Genomic DNA, 21,049 nt, shown 5'->3' with positions numbered 1-21,049 from the left:
CCTGAAGATAAGTGCTAAGCAAGCTGTTTATTCAGGAACTTTACCTCAGATTCATCTAGTGGCAAGGTGAAAACGCGGCCTAGCCGCATCCTCAGCTAGAAGTCCTAAGCATTGTGAATAGTTCATGTTCTACTCATCCCTTCTTTCATCCCTATTTATAATAAAACAACAAAAACCCTGACTGTTCATGGACTGAGCCAGAGCGTAAAGTGTTAAGATTCTGAATGCAGTTGCTACCGGTAACCCAGAGGGACCCGAAAAGGTGAGAAATCCAGCCGCCCTCAAGGAGGGAGTGCTACAACAGTGTGAAGATACAAGTGGTTACCAAGGGTAACAAAGATCTATCTATCACCCTTTCATAAGCGTGTACATGTGGCAGGTAGAATAGCCTCTTGCAGGAAGTGTTGTTGTTGGCAATGTTTCCATGAGTGGTCCGTCTCCCATAGCAACAGATGCAGACCGGCACTGCAGAGGTCCCCGGCCTGTACACAGGTAGGGAAGAAGAAGAGCTACTAAAGTTCACGCATGGAGTCTGTGTTAGGTCCACAGGGGTCTCCATTCCATTACTGGGAGTGAGGTAGCGGAGATACGTTTTTGATGCCCGCCACTTGCCCCCTCCTCCCCCCCCCCCCTTTCCAGCTGCAATAGGCAGTGGACTGGGGTGTTTGACCTGACTTGTAGTGATGGGCGGAAAGCTCGCCAAATGCTACACAGTAAAGTCAATGGGGAAGCGCTGCCAACGCCCCACAAAGCGGGTTCAATGCACGCGGTTGTCAACTAAGATGGGGAGAAAACAGGCGATACAAAGGCATTACATCACTTCCTCTCCGCCTGTCAGCACCCTCTGTAGCACAATCCGAGCGTGGATCGGGCTTCAGAGGCAAGGGAGATTTGGACGCATATCTAAGTCTACCCAAAGGCTCTGTTCACACCTAGGCTATGTAAATCGCGGGTGGAATCGCCGCGATTCAAAATCGCAGGACGCGTGTACGATGCCATTACTTCTTAATAGCACCCTGATCGCGGCACAATTTTGCCGGAATTATTGCACGATAAATTGCGCTGCAATAGCGGCAAATCACAGCGCGCGGCGCTGTCGTTCAAAAGAAGCTCCTGCTCCTTTTTGACCGTCAAGCCTCGCCCATTTCGATTTGCCAAACTTGGAGCTTGATTTATCGCGTCACAATCGCGGCAGAATCGATTGGGGTGCTATTAAGAAGTAATAGCATCGCACATGCATCCCGGGATTTGCCAGGATTTGAAATTGCGCCCGCGATTTAAATCGCCCAGATGTGAACAGAGCATAAGACTGTTTATGTGCTGGCATTCAGGCACAAAGCTGGTTCTTGTTTCTAAGACCCGTTTCACATTTCTGCGATGCGGGAATGCTGCGAATATGCAGCGCGTTCCCGCATCGCATCCGCACCCCTGGCAGTTCACACTGCCATATGCGATACGCAGGGGGTGTCAATTAAAAGTTAACGACACCCCCAGTTGAGATCGCATATTGCAGTACGATCTGCAAGTTCGCACAGAATCGGATCGCACTAGTATGAACCACCATGCTATCCGATTCTGCTACAGATAAAAAAAAGGGTCCTGTGCGTGTTTAGTGCGATCGCGGTGCAAATTCAGCCATACAAACTGTATGGCTGAAATTTGCACCGCACAGAGATCGCATGTAATTTAGGAGCAGTGCACTCCGAATTACATGCGATCTCTGTGATCGCACAAATGTGAACCGGCACTTAGATTCAGCAGATTTCTCTATCCTATAGTAAGATCCCCCCTAAAAGTAAAGTAAACCCATGCTAAATTAGTTACATGAATAATGCGTATCATGTGAGAAGTAGGGGGCTTCCGTAAGGCTCCATTCACACCAATGCGTTTTTTTCATGCTTTTTGCAGAAACGCAGGACATTATTTTTAACATGGGTTCCTATGGAACACGTTTACATCAATGCTTTTTTTGTGCTTCTGCGTTTTTGGAAAGGGTCGGGAACTTTTTTAAATGCAAAACGCTGCTTTCTTTGCTTTTTTGGTTCAATAGACTTCAATGGAGAAGCTGCAGAAAAGCATGCAGTGCGTTTTTACAGCAATTTTCTTTTTAAATCTGCCCAACACCAAAAGCAGCAAAATCGCAGTAAAATCATGGTTAAAAAAACCGAAAAAAACACTGCAGAAACACGCGCAGACCTATGCATGTTGCTTTTGAGCGTTTCTGCAGTGCTTTTGCATTTTTTTTAACCACAATTTTACCACAATGTGCGTTTTGTGTTTTTTATGCTTTTTTTTTTACATTTTTTTTATTTAGCCAAATTTGTTGTTGGGCAGATTTAAAAAACACAAATCGAAACACAATCGAGCAATGGTGTGAATGGAGCCTTATGGAAGCCCCCTGTTTTTCACACGATGCACATATATAATTCATATAACCAATTTAGCATGGGTTTATTTTAGCAGTTTTTTTTGCCTTTTTGGTTCAATAGACTTCAATAGGGAAGCTGCAGAAAAACATGTAGTGCGTTTTTACCGCAATTTGCATTTTGCATTTTTAAAATTTACCCAACACCAAAAAAAGCATTAAGAACGCAAAACGCACATGCCGCAAAAATGCCGCAAAATCGTGGGGAAAAAAAGCAAAAAGCACTTCAGAAACACTCCAAAGCAACATGCATAGGTCACACCTTTGCATGTCGCTTTTGAGCGTTTCTGCTGTGTTTTTTGCTGTGCTTTTCACATTTTTTTACCGCGATTTTACTACAATTTGCATTTTTATGCTTTTTTTTTAAGGCAAATTTGTTGTTGGGCAGATTTAAAAATGCAAATCTCTGCAAAATCGCGGTAAAAACACACTACATTAATTTTTGCAGCTTCTCCATTGAAGTCTATTGAACCAAAAAAAAAAGCAGCATTTTGCGTTTTAAAAGTCCCTGATCCTTTCCAAAAACGCAGAGGCACAAAAATGAACGAACGTGTTCTATAGGATCCCCGATCCTTTCCGAAAATGCAGAGACACAAAAATGAATGAGTGTGTTCCATAGGATCCCTGATCCTTTCCAAAAACGCAGAGGCACAAAAATCAATGAGCGTGTTCCATAGGATCCCTGATCCTTTCCAAAAACGCAGAGGCACAAAAATCAATGAGCGTGTTCCATAGGATCCCTGATCCTTTCCAAAAACGCAGAGGCACAAAAATCAATGAGCGTGTTCCATAGGATCCCTGATCCTTTCCGAAAACGCAGAGACACAAAACTGAATGAGCGTGTTCCATAGGATCCCTGATCCTTTCCGAAAACGCAGAGACACAAAAATAAGTGAGCGTGTTCCATAGGATCCCTGATCCTTCCCAAAAACGCAGAGACACAAAAATGAATGAGCGTGTTCTATAGGATCCCCGAACCTTTCCGAAAACGCAGAGACATAAAAATGAATGAGCGTGTTCTATAGGATCCCCGAACCTTTCCGAAAACGCAGAGACATAAAAATGAGTGAGCGTGTTCTATAGGATCCCCGAACCTTTCCGAAAACGCAGAGACACAAAAATGAGTGAGCGTGTTCCATAGGATCCCCGAACCTTTCCGAAAACACAGAGACACATAAATGAATGAGCGTGTTCCATAGGATCCCTGATCCTTTCCGAAAACGCAGAGGCACAAAAATGAATGAGCGTGTTCCATAGGATCCCTGATCCTTTCCGAAAACGCAGAGGCACAAAAATGAATGAGCGTGTTCCATAGGATCCCTGATCCTTTCCGAAAACGCAGAGGCACAAAAAGGAGTGAGCGTGTTCCATAGGATCCCTGATCCTTTCCGAAAACGCAGAGACACAAAAATGAATGAGCGTGTTCCATAGGATCCCTGATCCTTTCCAAAAACGCAGAGACACAAAAATGAATGAGCGGGTTCCATAGGATCCCTGATCCTTTCCAAAAACGCAGAGACACAAAAATGAATGAGCGGGTTCCATAGGATCCCTGATCCATTCCGAAAACGCAGAGACACAAAAATGAATGAGCGTGTTCCATAGGATCCCTGATCCATTCCGAAAACGCAGAGATACAAAAATGAATGAGCGTGTTCCATAGGATCCCTGATCCATTCCGAAAACGCAGAGACACAAAAATGAATGAGCGTGTTCCATAGGATCCCTGATCCTTTCCGAAAACGCAGAGATACAAAAATGAATGAGCATGTTCCATAGGATCCCTGATCCTTTCCGAAAATGCAGAGATACAAAAATGAATGAGCGTGTTCCATAGGATCCCCGATCCTTCCCAAAAACGCAGAGGCACAAAAATGAATGAGCGTGTTCCATAGGATCCCCGATCCTTTCCAAAAATGCAGAGACACAAAAATGAATGAGCGTGTTCCATAGGATCCCTAATCCTTTCTGAAAACGCAGAGACACAAAAATGAATGAGCGGGTTCTATAGGATCCCTGATCCTTTCTGAAAACGCAGAGACACAAAAATGAATGAGCATAATCCATAGGATCCCTGATCCTTTCCAAAAACGCAAAGACACAAAAATGAATGAGCGTGTTCCATAGGATCCCTGATCCTTTCCAAAAATGCAGAGACACAAAAATGAATGAGCGTGTTCCATAGGATCCCCGATCCTTTCTGAAAAAGCAGAGGCACAAAAATGAATGAATGTGTTCCATAGGAACCCATGTTAATCCCATGCAAAAAGCATGAAAAAATGCATAGGTGTGAATGGAGCCCTAATGACTTTCTCCTGAAAATACTATCTGCCTGGCTGTTATGCTGAGCCTCTGACTTTATTACTTAACTGTCCTGGAACAAGCACACAGATCAGAAAAGTCAGAAGTCCTTATCTGCATACTTGTAGGTCCACAAGACAAAATACTCCAGGGGTCAGCCTGACAGCCAGAGAAGTAGCATTTTCAGGGAAGATCAGCCATGACAGCCTCCATGTTCTTTTTATAACCATAATACTCCAAAGCTGATCTCTGGCCACAAAAACTTTAATTTAAATATATTTTCTTCAATAGCCACAACAGTTCTTAACAACTTAAGCCCGGAAGATTTTACCCCCTTCCTGACCAGGGCCTATTTTGCGATTCGGCACTGCGTGATTTTAACGGACAATTGTGCGGTCTTGCGACGCTGTACCCAAATGAAATTGACGTCCTTTTTTTTCCCACAAACAGAGCTTTCTTTTGGTGGTATTTGATCACCTGTGCAGTTTTTACTTTTTGTGCTATAAACAAAAATAGCGTAAATTTTGAAAAAATAACAATATTTTTCACATTTTTTTGTATGAAATTCCCCAAAAAAATGTAAAAATCTAAATTTTTTAACATTTTTGGCCAATTTGTTTTCTGCTATATATTTTTGGTAAAAAAAAGATCGCAATAAGCATATTTTGATCGGTTTGCGCAAAAGTTATTGCGTTTACTAACTAAGGGAAAGATTTTTGTCATTTTTATTGTTTTTTAACGAGTAATGGCAGTGATCTGCGATTTTTTTTGCGGGACTGCGACATTGCGGCAGACAGATCGGACCCCTGACTGACATTTTTGACACTTTTGGGGTTACCAGTGACATTACTGCAGTAATCAGTGCTATACATATGCACTGTTACCATAAAAATGACACTGGCAGGGAAGGGGTTAACTTTATTGGTGATGCAGGGGTAAGTGTGTCCCTAGGGGCGTGCTTCTTACTGTAAAGGGGTGTGGCTAGTGATGTAACCACAGAGATATATGATCCTACATAGCAGGATCGTATGATCTCTGCAGTTAGATCAGGGAGAATGACAGGCGGCTTTGTTTACATCAGCCGCCTGCCTTTCTCCCTCTCCACGGGGAGATCGTGAGTGACAGGTGGACATCGGGTCTGCCGGTCACACGCGCCGACTTCTTAGGGAACGAGCGGGGGCGGGAGCGCGTCTCCGGCGGCGCACGCTCGTTCCCTACAGGCTCACAGGCTAGCGACGTAGTCCTGTACGGGGCTGACCGCCGCCGTAAATAGTCGTGCGGTGGTCGGCAAGCAGTTAATGTGCTTTGTGTACACCAAATACCTTTGCAAACCAGATATTATCTTATAAAAGTAGCAATGACCTCACTGTGCTGTACATAGTCGGTGCAGGAAGCAGAGCTGTGGGAGGGGCCAGGCCAGGCCCCACCCACTACAGGCTGCCTGCAGAAAGCTACAGGAGGGGGGGCGGAGACAAGACCAGTCACCCTGCACAAGGAGAGAGCACAGCAGCGACTGGTCTGTATTACAGAAAACTCTCGTACAGAGCAGAAGTTGTCTCCTCTGAATTACGTCACAGATCTGTAAGAGATACACAAAGGATACTGAAATTCAGGTAAGAATATATATTCTTCAACTACCCAACTAACTGCAAGCTCTTCAAACCACACATAAAAAAAGTAAATGTAGAAAAACCAATACCATGGTGAGTTCTTTGCCCATCGCTCGAGGGGATTTTACCGCGGAGGGCTGCTCTTCATCGGACATCAGTGGCTTTGGGTTGTCGGTGCCTTTGTGGACACCACGTCACAAATAAAGGCACAGCGGCGGGCAGGCATAAAGCGTTTTCTGCTCCCTGACAACCATCCCAACTCTTTGGAAGTTAGGAACACTTGGATTCAAGAGATCACAGCCAGATCAACAATAAGAGAAAGGAGAGATGTGAATGGCCAGTGTAGACCTCCGTAAATCCACCTTTGTTTATAATATCCTCTTCTTCAGGTAATCCCAGGTGAGATAGGCTGCTTGCGATCGCTGAACAGTTTTTCTGTTGTTTTTCTTGGTAAGTGATCCTACCACCAAGACGTCGCTTAAGAATTCCAGTTTATTGGTGCTAAGTCTCTAAATTTGGAACACAAGAGTAAAGCCTTAACCGGCTTAACTAAAAAAATTATTACTCCTCGCCTGCAACGTTCCATAAATGAAAACTGATCCCTCTCGGATTTATCCTGCCAGATTCCCAGCGGATCCAAAGATAATCCTAGAACAGAATGTGTAAATCCCACCGGGACGGTTGGAGACCATTTCTGGATGATCTGGTGTAAATCCTCCTATCATCTTCTTAGGTTGACCCTGGTGGCGCGAAGTTGGGTTTAGCCTCTTCCCATAAGAACATTCTTGCCAATATTTAGTTCTCCTCTTTATACGCTTTTGTGTCTTTTATTGACTCTTGTGCCAGTTCCTGAACTTTTACATTGTTGCCTATCCAAGCTTTTGTCTCTGGCAGGCTTATCCTTGTAGGTGTAGCTCTGTCTCTGTCTGCTGCCCTTGAGGTCCCCTCTCTTGTATGGTCAGCCTGTTGTGGAAAGTTTTTTTCCTTTTGAAATCCTCAGACTGATATCATCAAGGGATTAAATCCCAGCCCTTCACAGAGGGAGAGGGGAGGAGGAGGAGAGGAGGTGGAGGAGGAGGAGGAGAGGAGAGCAGGAGGCAAGGGAGGGGAGAGGAGTCCTAGGAAGGAGGAGGAAGAAGAGAAGAGAAGCAATACAGGAGAGATGATAGAGGGGAGTAGGGGGATTCTGGGATAGGTAGAGGACATCTGATGGGAATTTAAGGACAGAAGGGGGAATAGTTGGGTAGGTTGGCTGCAGTAAGGGAAGGAAGGAGTGAAGGAGGAGGGGGCAGCTGATATGGCAAAAGTTCAGAACAAGGTTACTCAGTTCTTGTGGGAATAGGCGCTGAGCTGACGGAGATTGTGAGTTTAAATGCGTTATCAATTAAGGGACCGGGTCTGTCAAACTATAAAGCAAACTCGAAAATTGTTACGACTATATAACAGATGGACATGCCCGGGTAGATGTAATGTCTGTCCGTCCTCGAACGATCCAGGACCGACTGCAATCTGTTCATCGATTTGGCTGATGGTGCAAACAAAAAGCAACGCTAATAGAGATTCAGTTATTAGCATATAATCAAAATTGCAATTACGTAAAAACATATACACTCACCGGCCACTTTATTAGGTACACCTGTTCAATTGCTTGGTAACACAAATTGTGAATCAGCCAATCACATGGCAGCAACTCAATGCATTTAGGCATCTAGGCGTGGCGAAGACAGCTTTCTGAAGTTCAAATTGAGCATCAGAATGGGAAAGAAAGGGGATTTAGGTGACTTTGAATGTGGCATCGTTGTTGGTGCCGGATGGGCTGGTCCGAGTATTTCAAAAACTGCTGATCTACTGGGATTTTCACACACAACCATCTCTCGGGTTTACAGAGAATGGTCAGAAAAAGAGAAAATATCCAGTGAGCGGCAGTTGTGTGGAGGAAAATGCCTGGTTGATGTCAGAGATCAGAGAAAAATGGGCAGACTGGCTCGAGTTGACAGAAAGGCAACGGTAATTCAAAAAAACATTAATTACAACCAAGGTATGCAGAATATAATCTCTGAATGCACAACACATCGAAGATTGAAGCAGATGGGCTACAGCAGCAGAAGACCACACCGGGTGCCACTCTTGTCAGCTAAGAACAGGAAACTGAGGCTACAATTCACGCAGGCTCGCCAAATTGGACAATAGAAGATTGGAAAACTGTTGCCTGTTCTGATGGGGCTCCATTTCAGCTGTGACATTCAGATGGTGGGGTCAGAATTTGGTATAAACAACATGAAAGAATGGATCCATCCTGCCTTGTATCAAAAATGTAAATGTATTAAAAAAATAAAATTGTCTTTTGAAATTACATAAGATAAGATTTTAGTGATGCTGCTGATCAAGCTTTCTGGACAAAACGGAGCGAGCCATGAGGCTAGAGTAATTGCTTGCAGAATAGATTACCCCTCAATTTTAGGGTTTCCGGATGTTTTCAATTAAACGCAGGGCATGTGCATGCATCTAGACATAACTGCATTACCATACCACAGACACTTCATTTGCTGCCCAATGTGCACAGGTTGGGGATTTGGAAGGATCATAGGTAAAAAATGAAATGAAGGTTTGCTGCCATAGTGAAATATCCCATAGCTAAATGTCTGGCACCAGGTTTTGGGCACCTAAAACAAATGTTGTACACTAAAAGATAGCCACCTTACCCTACACGTATGATGGACCAGAAAGTAAAATGTTTTTGGTGTTACATTCAATGTCGTAATAATAGCCATAGCAGCCAACATGACTGCTATGGGGCCTGGGGGTGGAAGAGGGCCCCATTAAGAAAGCTGGTAAGGTGATTTAAACATTAGATATCAGAAGTTTAGGGAAAGGCTTCAAAATCATTGTCTAGTCACAAATCCCCCTTTGCAGGATCTGCAGTAAGGAGATTTCTTAAAAGGGATTGTAAAGGCAGAAGGTTTTTTTATCTTAACCTCTTCCTGCTCGCGCTATAGCCGAAAAAACGGCTACAGCGGAGGCCTAAATTGCGGGGAGGGCGTCCATGCACATCCTCCTGTGCATGAGCTGCCTGCACGGCTTTCTCTGTTTAGCGAGTCCATGAGACTTGGCTGATCATAGATCGGAGGTCGATCCCAGCTCCTTACCAAGTGCTCAGCTGTCAGCCAATGTAAACAGAGCTGGTATTCTGCTTTTTTTTTTTTTTCAGCGGATCGCCAACTTCTGTCAGAAGGACATCAGTCCCAAAGAGAGAGAGCCACTGCAGTCTCATCTGTGCCCACCAGTGCAAATCAGTGCCACCTATCAGTGCCCACCAGTACCACCTACCAGTGCCACCTATCAATGCCTACCAGTGCCACCTATCAATGCCTACCAGTGCCACCTATCAGTAGTGATTAGTGCTGCCAATCAGTGCTGCCTATCGGTAAATGGTGTATGAATGTCAGCGCTGCTATACATACAATTGAACCCACAAGCACGAGGAATTTTTTTGTTTTTTTCGCTGCCTATCAGTGTCACCTACTAGTCCCTTTAAGTGCCCATCAGTGCACCCCATCAGTGCTATCTATTAGAGCCACCTATTAGGCCCTTCAGTGCCACCTTTCAGTGCCACCCATCAGTGCCACCTTTCAATGCCACCTATCAGTGCCCACCTGTGCTGCCTTATCAGTGCCCATCAGTGCAGCCTATCAGTGCCCATTAGAGCACCCTCATCAGCGCACAGCAATGAAGGAGAAAAATGACCTGTTTGCAAAATATTATAACAAACTATGAAAACTGTTTTGTTTTTCAGAATTTTCGGTCTTTTTTTTGTTTGTTTAGCAAAAAAATAAAAACCCCAGTAGTGAATAAATACCACCAAAAGAAAGCTCTATTTGTGTGAAAATAGTTTACATTGAAAGTGCGACAGCGCTGAAAGCTGAAAATTGGCCTGGGGAGGAGGGGGGTTTAAGGGCCCAGTAGGCAATTGGTTAATGCATTCTATGCATTAAGATAAAAAAAAAAAAAAAAAAACTTCTGCCCCCCTCAGCCCCCCCCCTAATACTTAGCTGAGCCAATCTTTATCCAGGAAAGTTGCAGGAGTGTCTAAACTGCCTGGGACTCCCCTCCTCATTGGCTGCAGCGTGGCGCAATTGGCTCCCACTGCAGTTAATCATAATCAATCAGCAGAGGGGTCGGGGCTGGGTCACGGCTACGTGTCTGAATAAACACAGGGAGCTGTGACTTGGCTCGGGTGCCCCAATAACAAGCTGCTTGCTGTGGGGGCACTCAACAGGAGGGAGGGGCCAGGAGACCCGAAGAGGGACCCGAGAAGAGGAGGATCAGGGCCACTCTGTGCAAAACCAACTGCACAGAGGAGGTATAAAAAGTTTGTTATTATTTTTTTTTTAAATGAGACTTTACAATCACTTTAGGCTACATTCACACCTGAGCGTAGCGTTTTTCGCGCGTTTTTTTACAGCGATTTTTGCGGCGATTTTTACCGCGATTTTACCGCGATTTTTACCGCGATTTTTGTGCAGGCGTTTTTAGATTGAATAGAGATCAATGGAAAACGCCTGTAATCTGCCCAAAAAGAAGCTCATGTACTTTTTTGAGCGTTGGGCGTTTTGTATACAGCCTCAAAACACTCAGATGTGAACAGGGGCCATTGAAATGAATAGGATTTGTCTTGTTGGGCGTTTTGAGAGCTGATCCTAGAGCAGAAAAACGCCCCAAAAACGCCCCAAAACGCCTACATGTGAACGGAGCCTAAAGGGCTCATGTACACTGCAGCTCAAAAAAAAGCTGCTTTTACAGGCATTTGAGCTTTTATTTTGTGCTTTTTTGTGCTCTTGTGCATGTTTTTATTGAGCTTCTTCAAGCTCCTTTGAGCTTTTTTGAGCATAAGTGCCGGTTCACACTAGTACGACTTGTCAGGCGACTTGGTCAGCCTGACAAGTTGCGGTCCGTTGTGTGGTACAGGAACCGTTCTAATAGGAGCGACACAAGTCGCTCCGACTTAGAAAAAGGGTCCTGTACTACTTCGGGGCGACCTGGAGCAACTTGCATTGACATTCATTATATGAAGTCCGTGCAAGTCGCGCCGAAGTCGCGGTGCACGGGACTTCACAGGTCGCCCCCGAAGTCGTGCCGCTTCAGTGTGAACCGGCACTAAGGGTTTTTTTTCCCCACAAAGCCTACCAGATGGTAGTTTCTTAACCACTGTAAAAACAAAACAAAAAACAAAAAAAAAAATAAAACAAAAATCTGGAACAAACTGCAAATATGCCTGAAAACGCCTGGATAAAGCCATAGTGTGCATGGAAACATTGGCTAACATGGAGGGGAGTTTCCGGGCAGAAAAAATAAGAGCCGATTCTTTGAGCTCCTTTGAGTTGTAGTGTGCAAGACCTCTTACTCCATTTACACCTGAGCGTATCATTTTCAGGTGTTTGGGCCTTTTTCAGGCGTTTTTTCGGGCGTTTTTTGCAGGTGTTTGGAGGCAGGCATTGACATCTAATAAAAACGCTTGTAATCTGCCAAAAAAGAAGCGCATTTACTTTTTTGAGCTTTAAGGGTTTTGCTTCACTCATATGTGCACAGGGGCCATTGAAATGAATGGGGCTTTGCTTGTTGGGCGTTTTGAGATTCCAGAGATGAGCGTTTTACAAGCTGAAATACTCTCAGGTGTGAACAGGGCCTTAAGGTGGCTTAGCAGTTTTGTTTTTGCTTAAAGCTTGTTGTTGCCTCAGCCAGCACTGAAATGATCTGTCCATCAGGTTCCCCGGAATGTTTTGCCTTTTACTGACTGATAAACCATCTCTTTCAGAAGTTAGATCTGAGATGTTGAAAAGATTGGGGAGATACTGAACACATGGCAGAACCGGAAAATTAAAGTGAATTCCCTTCATTGATGTCCCTCGTCTGACAACTTCTGTTCACAGCCCTGATCTGTAGTACTTGACTGCTTGCTGTCTCCTCTTCCTTTTTTTGTTTTAGACATACTTTATGTTAAAAAGAAGTTCCAGTCTGTACAAAGAAAAAAATAAATGAAAGTCAGCAGCTACAAATACTGTGGCAGCTGACCTTTAATATAAGGACACTTACTAGTCCAGGTATCCGGCCATGTCGGCACCCCAAGCCGGTCCGTCCATCGGTTGTGGGTGCAGGCACCGGCATCTTCACTAAGGCAAACAGACCTGTTTCCAACTGCGAATGCGTGAGTCGCCCTGCACTTTCTGAATGGTCCCGCTGTCTTCTGGGACCTGTGTGTCTCCCAGAAGACAGTGGGAGGGGCCGGATATTTCTTAGATCGCCGTGATCTTACCTGGAAGTGGGAAGAGGTACCTGGTAGGGATCGACCGATTATCGGCAAAGCCGATATATCGAGGGCCGATCTGCACTTTCCCGGATATATCAGAATCGGCCCCTGAGGTTACCGATATTGTCGATTTTTCGGGAAAGTGTTGTACCGGAGTGATGCCTGCAGCTAGAGGCATCAACCCGTTCATAGCCGACGGTCGGCTGTCTTGTACAAGGAGCGGGAGGGGACGTCCCCCCCTTCCGTGGCCCCCCTCGGGTCTAGCGTCCCACCGGGAGACCCAGGAATCCTACGTGCACGGCCGCCGAAGACCCGATCAAAGCCGCATTCAGCTCTGATCAGGTCTCCATGTAAAAACCCAGAAGTGATGTCATGACATCACTTCCGGGTACTCGGCGCCAGATTTAAAAAAATGACAGCATTCAAAACAGCCAAACTTGGCGATTTGAATGCTTTTAAGTGCAGAGGAGGGGTTTGGGGTCTTTTAGACCACCAGATCCCTTCTTAAGAGTACCTGTGTAAAAAAAAAAAAAAAAGATATAATTTTTTTTTTTTAATGTCCGAAAATATCGGCAGATATGCAATGACCAAAATATCGGTATTGGCAATAAAAAAATGATATCGGTCGATCACTAGTACCTGGTTTTGACAGGTATGCGCTCCCCCAGCCCAAAAAGTGCCAAATATGGCAGTGAAAGGGGGGGAGGGTGCAAAGATGCAGAGCTTCCCCTTTTGGGTGGAGCCTTGCTTTAGGATCAATGACAGTAAGGAGATCGCTGTGTAACCTCACCAAAATTTTGCAATAGAGCCCCATGTAATATTATTTTTTTCATAAAAAGTGAAAAGTTTGTTCCCTACCACCATTTTTGTTGACCTTAATTTTGGAATAAATGTTATACGTTATCATTAAATACCAACATGAGAACTTAAACTTGAGCATAGCATAATCAAAAACGCCAAAAAAAGTATAAAGAAACCTTACAATACTGAGATTGATAAAGGTGCTTTTCTGATATTCGGTGATGGAAAGAATGCCTTTTCTGTTAGGATGATTGAGTTTGGCTAAAAACTGCATTATGTTATGTATAAACAAGCAATCTCAGCTTATTTGTTGCCAAAACACAAAAATTCAAAGCAAAACTCGAGTCAAACAGTGAGAGAAGACACATACCATCTACAGTCATATTGTAAGATATTACAGGGGTAATAAGACACTCAGGAGCCGGGTTACTGTAATAAGATATTACAGGGGTAATAAGACACTCAGGAGCCGGGTTACTGTAATAAGATATTACAGGAGTAATAGGACACTCAGGGGCTGGGTTACTGTAATAAGATATTACAGGGGTAATAAGACACTCAGGAGCCGGGTTACTGTAATAAGATATTACAGGGGTAATAAGACACTCAGGAGCTGGGTTACTGTAATAAGATATTACAGGGGTAATAAGACACTCAGGGGCTGGGTTACTGTAATAAGATATTACAGGGGTAATAAGACACTCAGGAGCTGGGTTACTGTAATAAGATATTACAGGGGTAATAGGACACTCAGAAGCCGGGTTACTGTAATAAGATATTACAGGGGTAATAGGACACTCAGGAGCTGGGTTACTGTAATAAGATATTACAGGGGTAATAAGACACTCAGGAGCTGGGTTACTGTAATAAGATATAACAGGGGTAATAAGACACTCAGGAGCTGGGTTACTGTAATAAGATATTACAGGGGTAATAGGACACTCAGGAGCTGGGCTACTGTAATAAGATATTACAGGGGTAATAAGACACTCAGGAGCCGGGTTACTGTAATAAGATATTACAGGGGTAATAGGACACTCAGAAGCCGGGTTACTGTAATAAGATATTACAGGGGTAATAGGACACTCAGGAGCTGGGTTACTGTAATAAGATATTACAGGGGTAATAAGACACTCAGGAGCCGGGTTACTGCAATAAGATATTACAGGGGTAATAGGACACTCAGGAGCTGGGTTACTGTAATAAGATATTACAGGGGTAATAGGACACTCAGGAGCTGGGTTACAGTAATAAGATATTACAGGGGTAATAAGACACTCAGGAGCTGGATTACTGTAATAAGATATTACAGGGGTAATAAGACACTCAGGAGCCGGGTTACTGTAATAAGATATTACAGGGGTAATAGGACACTCAGGAGCTGGGTTACTGTAATAAGATATTACAGGGGTAATAAGACACTCAGGAGCTGGGTTACTGTAATAAGATATTACAGGGGTAATAAGACACTCAGGGGCTGGGTTACTGTAATAAGATATTACAGGGGTAATAAGACACTCAGGAGCTGGGTTACTGTAATAAGATATTACAGGGGTAATAGGACACTCAGAAGCCGGGTTACTGTAATAAGATATTACAGGGGTAATAGGACACTCAGGAGCTGGGTTACTGTAATAAGATATTACAGGGGTAATAAGACACTCAGGAGCCGGGTTACTGCAATAAGATATTACAGGGGTAATAGGACACTCAGGAGCTGGGTTACTGTAATAAGATATTACAGGGGTAATAGGACACTCAGGAGCTGGGTTACAGTAATAAGATATTACAGGGGTAATAAGACACTCAGGAGCTGGGTTACTGTAATAAGATATTACAGGGGTGATAAGATAGTCAGGAGCTGGATTACTGTAATAAGATATTACAGGGGTAATTGGACACTCAGGTGCTGGGTTACTGTAATAAGATATTACAGGGGTAATAGGACACTCAGGAGCTGGGTTACTGTAATAAGATATTACAGGGGTAATAAGACACTCAGGAGCTGGGTTACTGTAATAAGATATTACAGGGGTAATAAGACACTCAGGGGCTGGGTTACTGTAATAAGATATTACAGGGGTAATAAGACACTCAGGAGCTGGGTTACTGTAATAAGATATTACAGGGGTAATAGGACACTCAGAAGCCGGGTTACTGTAATAAGATATTACAGGGGTAATAGGACACTCAGGAGCTGGATTACTGTAATAAGATATTACAGGGGTAATAAGACACTCAGGAGCCGGGTTACTGTAATAAGATATTACAGGGGTAATAGGACACTCAGGAGCTGGGTTACTGTAATAAAATATAACAGGGGTAATAAGACACTCAGGAGCTGGGTTACTGTAATAAGATATTACAGGGGTAATAAGACACTCAGGAGCTGGGTTACTGTAATAAGATATTACAGGGGTGATAAGATAGTCAGGAGCTGGATTACTGTAATAAGATATTACAGGGGTAATTGGACACTCAGGTGCTGGGTTACTGTAATAAGATACTACAGGGGTAATAGGACACTCAGGAGCCGGGTTACTGTAATAAGATATTACTGGGGTAATAAGACACTCAGGAGCTGGGTTACTGTAATAAGATATTACAAGGGTAATAAGACACTCAGGGGCTGGGTTACTGTAATAAGATATTACAGGGGTAATAGGACACTCAGGAGCCGGGTTACTGTAATAAGATATTACAGGGGTAATAGGACACTCAGGGGCTGGGTTACTGTAATAAGATATTACAGGGGTAATAGGACACTCAGGAGCCGGGTTACTGTAATAAGATATTACAGGGGTAATAAGACACTCAGGAGCTGGGTTACTGTAATAAGATATTACAGGGGTAATAGGACACTCAGGAGCTGGGTTACTGTAATAAGATATTACAGGGGTAATAAGACACTCAGGAGCTGGGTTACTGTAATAAGATATTACAGGGGTAATAAGACAGTCAGGAGCTGGGTTACTGTAATAAGATATTACAGGGGTAATAAGACACTCAGGAGCTGGGTTACTGTAATAAGATATTACAGGGGTAATAAGACACTCAGGAGCTGGGTTACTGTAATAAGATATTACAGGGGTAATAAGATAGTCAGGAGCTGGGTTACTGTAATAAGATGTTACAGGGGTAATAAGACACTCAGGAGTTGGGTTACTGTAATAAGATATTACAGGGGTAATAAGACACTCAGGAGCTGGGTTACTGTAATAAGATATTACAGGGGTAATAAGACACTCAGGAGCCGGGTTACTGTAATAAGATAATACAGGAGTAATAGGACACTCAGGAGCCGGGTTACTGTAATAAGATATTACAGGGGTAATAGGACACTCAGGAGCTGGGTTACTGTAATAAGATATTACAGGGGTAATAAGACACTCAGGAGCTGGGTTACTGTAATAAGATATTACAGGGGTAATAAGATAGTCAGGAGCTGGGTTACTGTAATAAGATATTACAGGGGTAATAAGACACTCAGGAGCTGGGTTACTGTAATAAGATATTACAGGGGTAATAAGACACTCAGGAGCTGAATTACTGTAATAAGATGTTACAGGGGTAATAAGACACTCAGGAGTTGGGTTACTGTAATAAGATATTACAGGGGTAATAAGACACTCAGGAGCTGGGTTACTGTAATAAGATATTACAGGGGTAATAAGACACTCAGGAGCCGGGTTACTGTAATAAGATAATACAGGAGTAATAGGACACTCAGGAGCTGGGTTACTGTAATAAGATAATACAGGAGTAATAGGACACTCAGGAGCTGGGTTACTGTAATAAGATACTACAGGGGTAATAGGACACTCAGGAGCTGGGTTACTGTAATAAGATACTACAGGGGTAATAGGACACTCAGGAGCCGGGTTACTGTAATAAGATAATACAGGAGTAATAGGACACTCAGGAGCCGGGTTACTGTAATAAGATATTACAGGGGTAATAAGACACTCAGGAGCCGGGTTACTGCAATAAGATATTACAGGGGTAATAGGACACTCAGGAGCTGGGTTACTGTAATAAGATATTACAGGGGTAATAGGACACTCAGGAGCTGGGTTACAGTAATAAGATATTACAGGGGTAATAAGACACTCAGGAGCTGGATTACTGTAATAAGATATTACAGGGGTAATAAGACACTCAGGAGCCGGGTTACTGTAATAAGATATTACAGGGGTAATAGGACACTCAGGAGCTGGGTTACTGTAATAAAATATAACAGGGGTAATAAGACATTCAGGAGCTGGGTTACTGTAATAAGATATTACAGGGGTAATAAGACACTCAGGAGCTGGGTTACTGTAATAAGATATTACAGGGGTGATAAGATAGTCAGGAGCTGGATTACTGTAATAAGATATTACAGGGGTAATTGGACACTCAGGTGCTGGGTTACTGTAATAAGATACTACAGGGGTAATAGGACACTCAGGAGCCGGGTTACTGTAATAAGATATTACAGGGGTAATAAGACACTCAGGAGCTGGGTTACTGTAATAAGATATTACAGGGGTAATAAGACACTCAGGGGCTGGGTTACTGTAATAAGATATTACAGGGGTAATAGGACACTCAGGAGCCGGGTTACTGTAATAAGATATTACAGGGGTAATAGGACACTCAGGGGCTGGGTTACTGTAATAAGATATTACAGGGGTAATAGGACACTCAGGAGCCGGGTTACTGTAATAAGATATTACAGGGGTAATAAGACACTCAGGAGCTGGGTTACTGTAATAAGATATTACAGGGGTAATAGGACACTCAGGAGCTGGGTTACTGTAATAAGATATTACAGGGGTAATAAGACACTCAGGAGCTGGGTTACTGTAATAAGATATTACAGGGGTAATAAGATAGTCAGGAGCTGGGTTACTGTAATAAGATATTACAGGGGTAATAAGACACTCAGGAGCTGGGTTACTGTAATAAGATATTACAGGGGTAATAAGACACTCAGGAGTTGGGTTACTGTAATAAGATATTACAGGGGTAATAAGACACTCAGGAGCTGGGTTACTGTAATAAGATATTACAGGGGTAATAAGACACTCAGGAGCCGGGTTACTGTAATAAGATATTACAGGGGTAATAGGACACTCAGGAGCTGGGTTACTGTAATAAGATATTACAGGGGTAATAAGACACTCAGGAGCTGGGTTACTGTAATAAGATATTACAGGGGTAATAAGATAGTCAGGAGCTGGGTTATTGTAATAAGATATTACAGGGGTAATAGGACACTCAGGAGCTGGGTTACTGTAATAAGATATTACAGGGGTAATAAGACACTCAGGAGCTGGGTTACTGTAATAAGATATTACAGGGGTAATAGGACACTCAGGAGCCGGGTTACTGTAATAAGATAATACAGGAGTAATAGGACACTCAGGAGCCGGGTTACTGTAATAAGATATTACAGGGGTAATAAGACACTCAGGAGCTGGGTTACTGTAATAAGATATTACAGGGGTAATAAGACACTCAGGAGCTGGGTTACTGTAATAAGATATTACAGGGGTAATAGGACACTCAGGAGCCGGGTTACTGTAATAAGATAATACAGGAGTAATAGGACACTCAGGAGCCGGGTTACTGTAATAAGATATTACAGGGGTAATAAGACACTCAGGAGCCGGGTTACTGTAGTAAGATAATACAGGAGTAATAGGACACTCAGGAGCCGGGTTACTGTAATAAGATATTACAGGGGTGATAAGACACTCAGGAGCTGGGTTACTGTAATAAGATATTACAGGGATAATAAGACACTCAGGAGCTGGGTTACTGTAATAAGATATTACAGGGGTAATAGGACACTCAGGGGCTGGGTTAGGACCTGTGTTGACGGGCTTTGGGCTTGTGTGAGGGTCAGTCTGGAAAGCTGCTGTGATTGTTTAAATAATTACCAGGTGCACATGACCTGCATCTGACATCCTTCTGACCTGCATTTGCCTTCCCTCAAACTAGATTTGCTTTCCATAGACCTGTATAAGAATGTAAAACCTGCCTAAAGTGAACACAGTATAGTCAGCACTTATAATACTACATGTGTCCTACATACTGTAATCATATTGACACATTTAAATAGCTAGCACGCTGTAGTGAACAATTTAAAACCCATACATTTTTTGTGTGGGTGTCATAAAGTACATTCGTGGGTCATGGTATCATATTTTAAAATAATAAACCCTGTAATTATTGTGAAAAAATACAGTAATTCCTCGGTATGTTGTCCTAGAACTGGTCAAATGACCTATATCACATACCAGCATTGCTACTCCTTTCTGTTGCTAATTGCCATCTTAGCTCAGTTTCTGTGCCCACTTTGCTAGCTTCCTATGCAACTCAGCATGTGGCTTCTCAGAAAAGAGAGCTGATAACTGGCAAGGCTGACAGGACACATGTACACTGATAATCAGAATAAACAAGGCACTGATCATCAGTGCAGTCCCATCAGTACCAATCAGTGCCAATTAGTGGCGCTTATCAATGCCTATTAGTGCAGCTTATCAGTGCCCATCATTGCTGCCTATCAGTGCATTCTCATCAGTGCCCATTAGTGCAGCTTTTCACTGCCCATCAGTGCCACTTCATCAGTGCACATCAGTTCAGAATCAACCAGTACCCATCAGTGCAACCTCATCAGTGCCCATCAGTGCAATCTCATCAGTGCCCATCAGTGCAGTCTCACTAGTGCCCATCAGTGCAGTCTCGCTAGTGCCCATTAGTGTATAACAATACAGCCTCATCAGTGCAACTTCATCAGGACACATCAGTGCAGCCTCATCAGTGCCCATCAGTGCAGCCTCATCAGTGATCATCAGTGCAGCCTCATCAGTGCCCATCAGTGCAGTCTCACTAGTGCCCATTAGTGCAGCTTCATCAGTGCCCATTAGTGTACAACAGTAAAGCCTCATCAGTGCAACCTCATCAGGGCACATCAATGAAGAAGAAAAATTACTTATTTGCAAAATTTTAGAACAAACTAAGAAAAGATAAATTCTGCAATTTTCATTCTTTTTTTCTTTTTTTTTTTTTTTTTTAGCAAAAAAGAAAAAGCCCTGTGGTGAATAAATACCACCAAGAGAAAGCTCTATCTGTCACACAAAAAAAAATGATAAAAATTTCATATGGGTACAACTCGCAATTGTCATTCAAAGTGGGACAGCTTTGAAAGCTGAAAATTGGCCTGGGCAGGAAAGAAGTAAGGGCCCAGTATTGAAGTGGTTAAGCTTAACACCTACACTATCTTACTTTATATCACTGACATTCGATCTCCCTCCCCCCCAATCTCAAGTGATAAAATAAAAGTTGAGTATATACAGTGTAGCACTGTCCCGGTAGGGCTTGCTGTGTGATGACTTCTCGGGGCTCCTCTGTTTACCTGCTGAGAGTCACTTCCTTACTCCCAGTTGCTCACCACTCAACAAACAGTCCAGGGGTTTTGGTTTTGTATTTATTGTGGAACTTGGATGGGAGAAGGGAATAGTGGGATACTCCAACTGAACTATTTACAGTAGATAAGGACAACTCTCACTTGGCCTCACCAGATTACCTGTGGAAGAAGTCACACTGCTTTAACCATAC

At 43.3% G+C, this 21,049-nt stretch overlaps 1 protein-coding gene across 3 annotated transcripts in view; it reads right to left on the bottom strand.

Annotated features, from left to right (window-relative positions):
* The window catches only part of RGL3 (ral guanine nucleotide dissociation stimulator like 3), a 180,028-nt gene that overhangs the window by 131,215 nt on the left and 27,764 nt on the right, over positions 1-21,049 (bottom strand). Inside the window, exon 1 of one of the 3 annotated variants that reach the window (XM_082254293.1) lies at positions 6,426-6,760. The exons of the other annotated variants lie outside the window; for them this stretch is intronic. Coding sequence (XP_082110419.1) covers positions 6,426-6,491 — 66 coding nt within the window. The 5' untranslated portion in view covers positions 6,492-6,760. Of the gene's footprint in view, positions 1-6,425; positions 6,761-21,049 lie in introns of those variants that run through there. 3 annotated transcript variants of the gene reach the window in all.

This window comes from Pelophylax lessonae (genome assembly GCF_965119305.1).
Source record: "Pelophylax lessonae genome assembly, chromosome: 4".
NCBI classification, from domain to species: Eukaryota; Metazoa; Chordata; class Amphibia; order Anura; family Ranidae; genus Pelophylax; species Pelophylax lessonae.
This window is presented reverse-complemented; position numbering and strand designations above follow the sequence as displayed.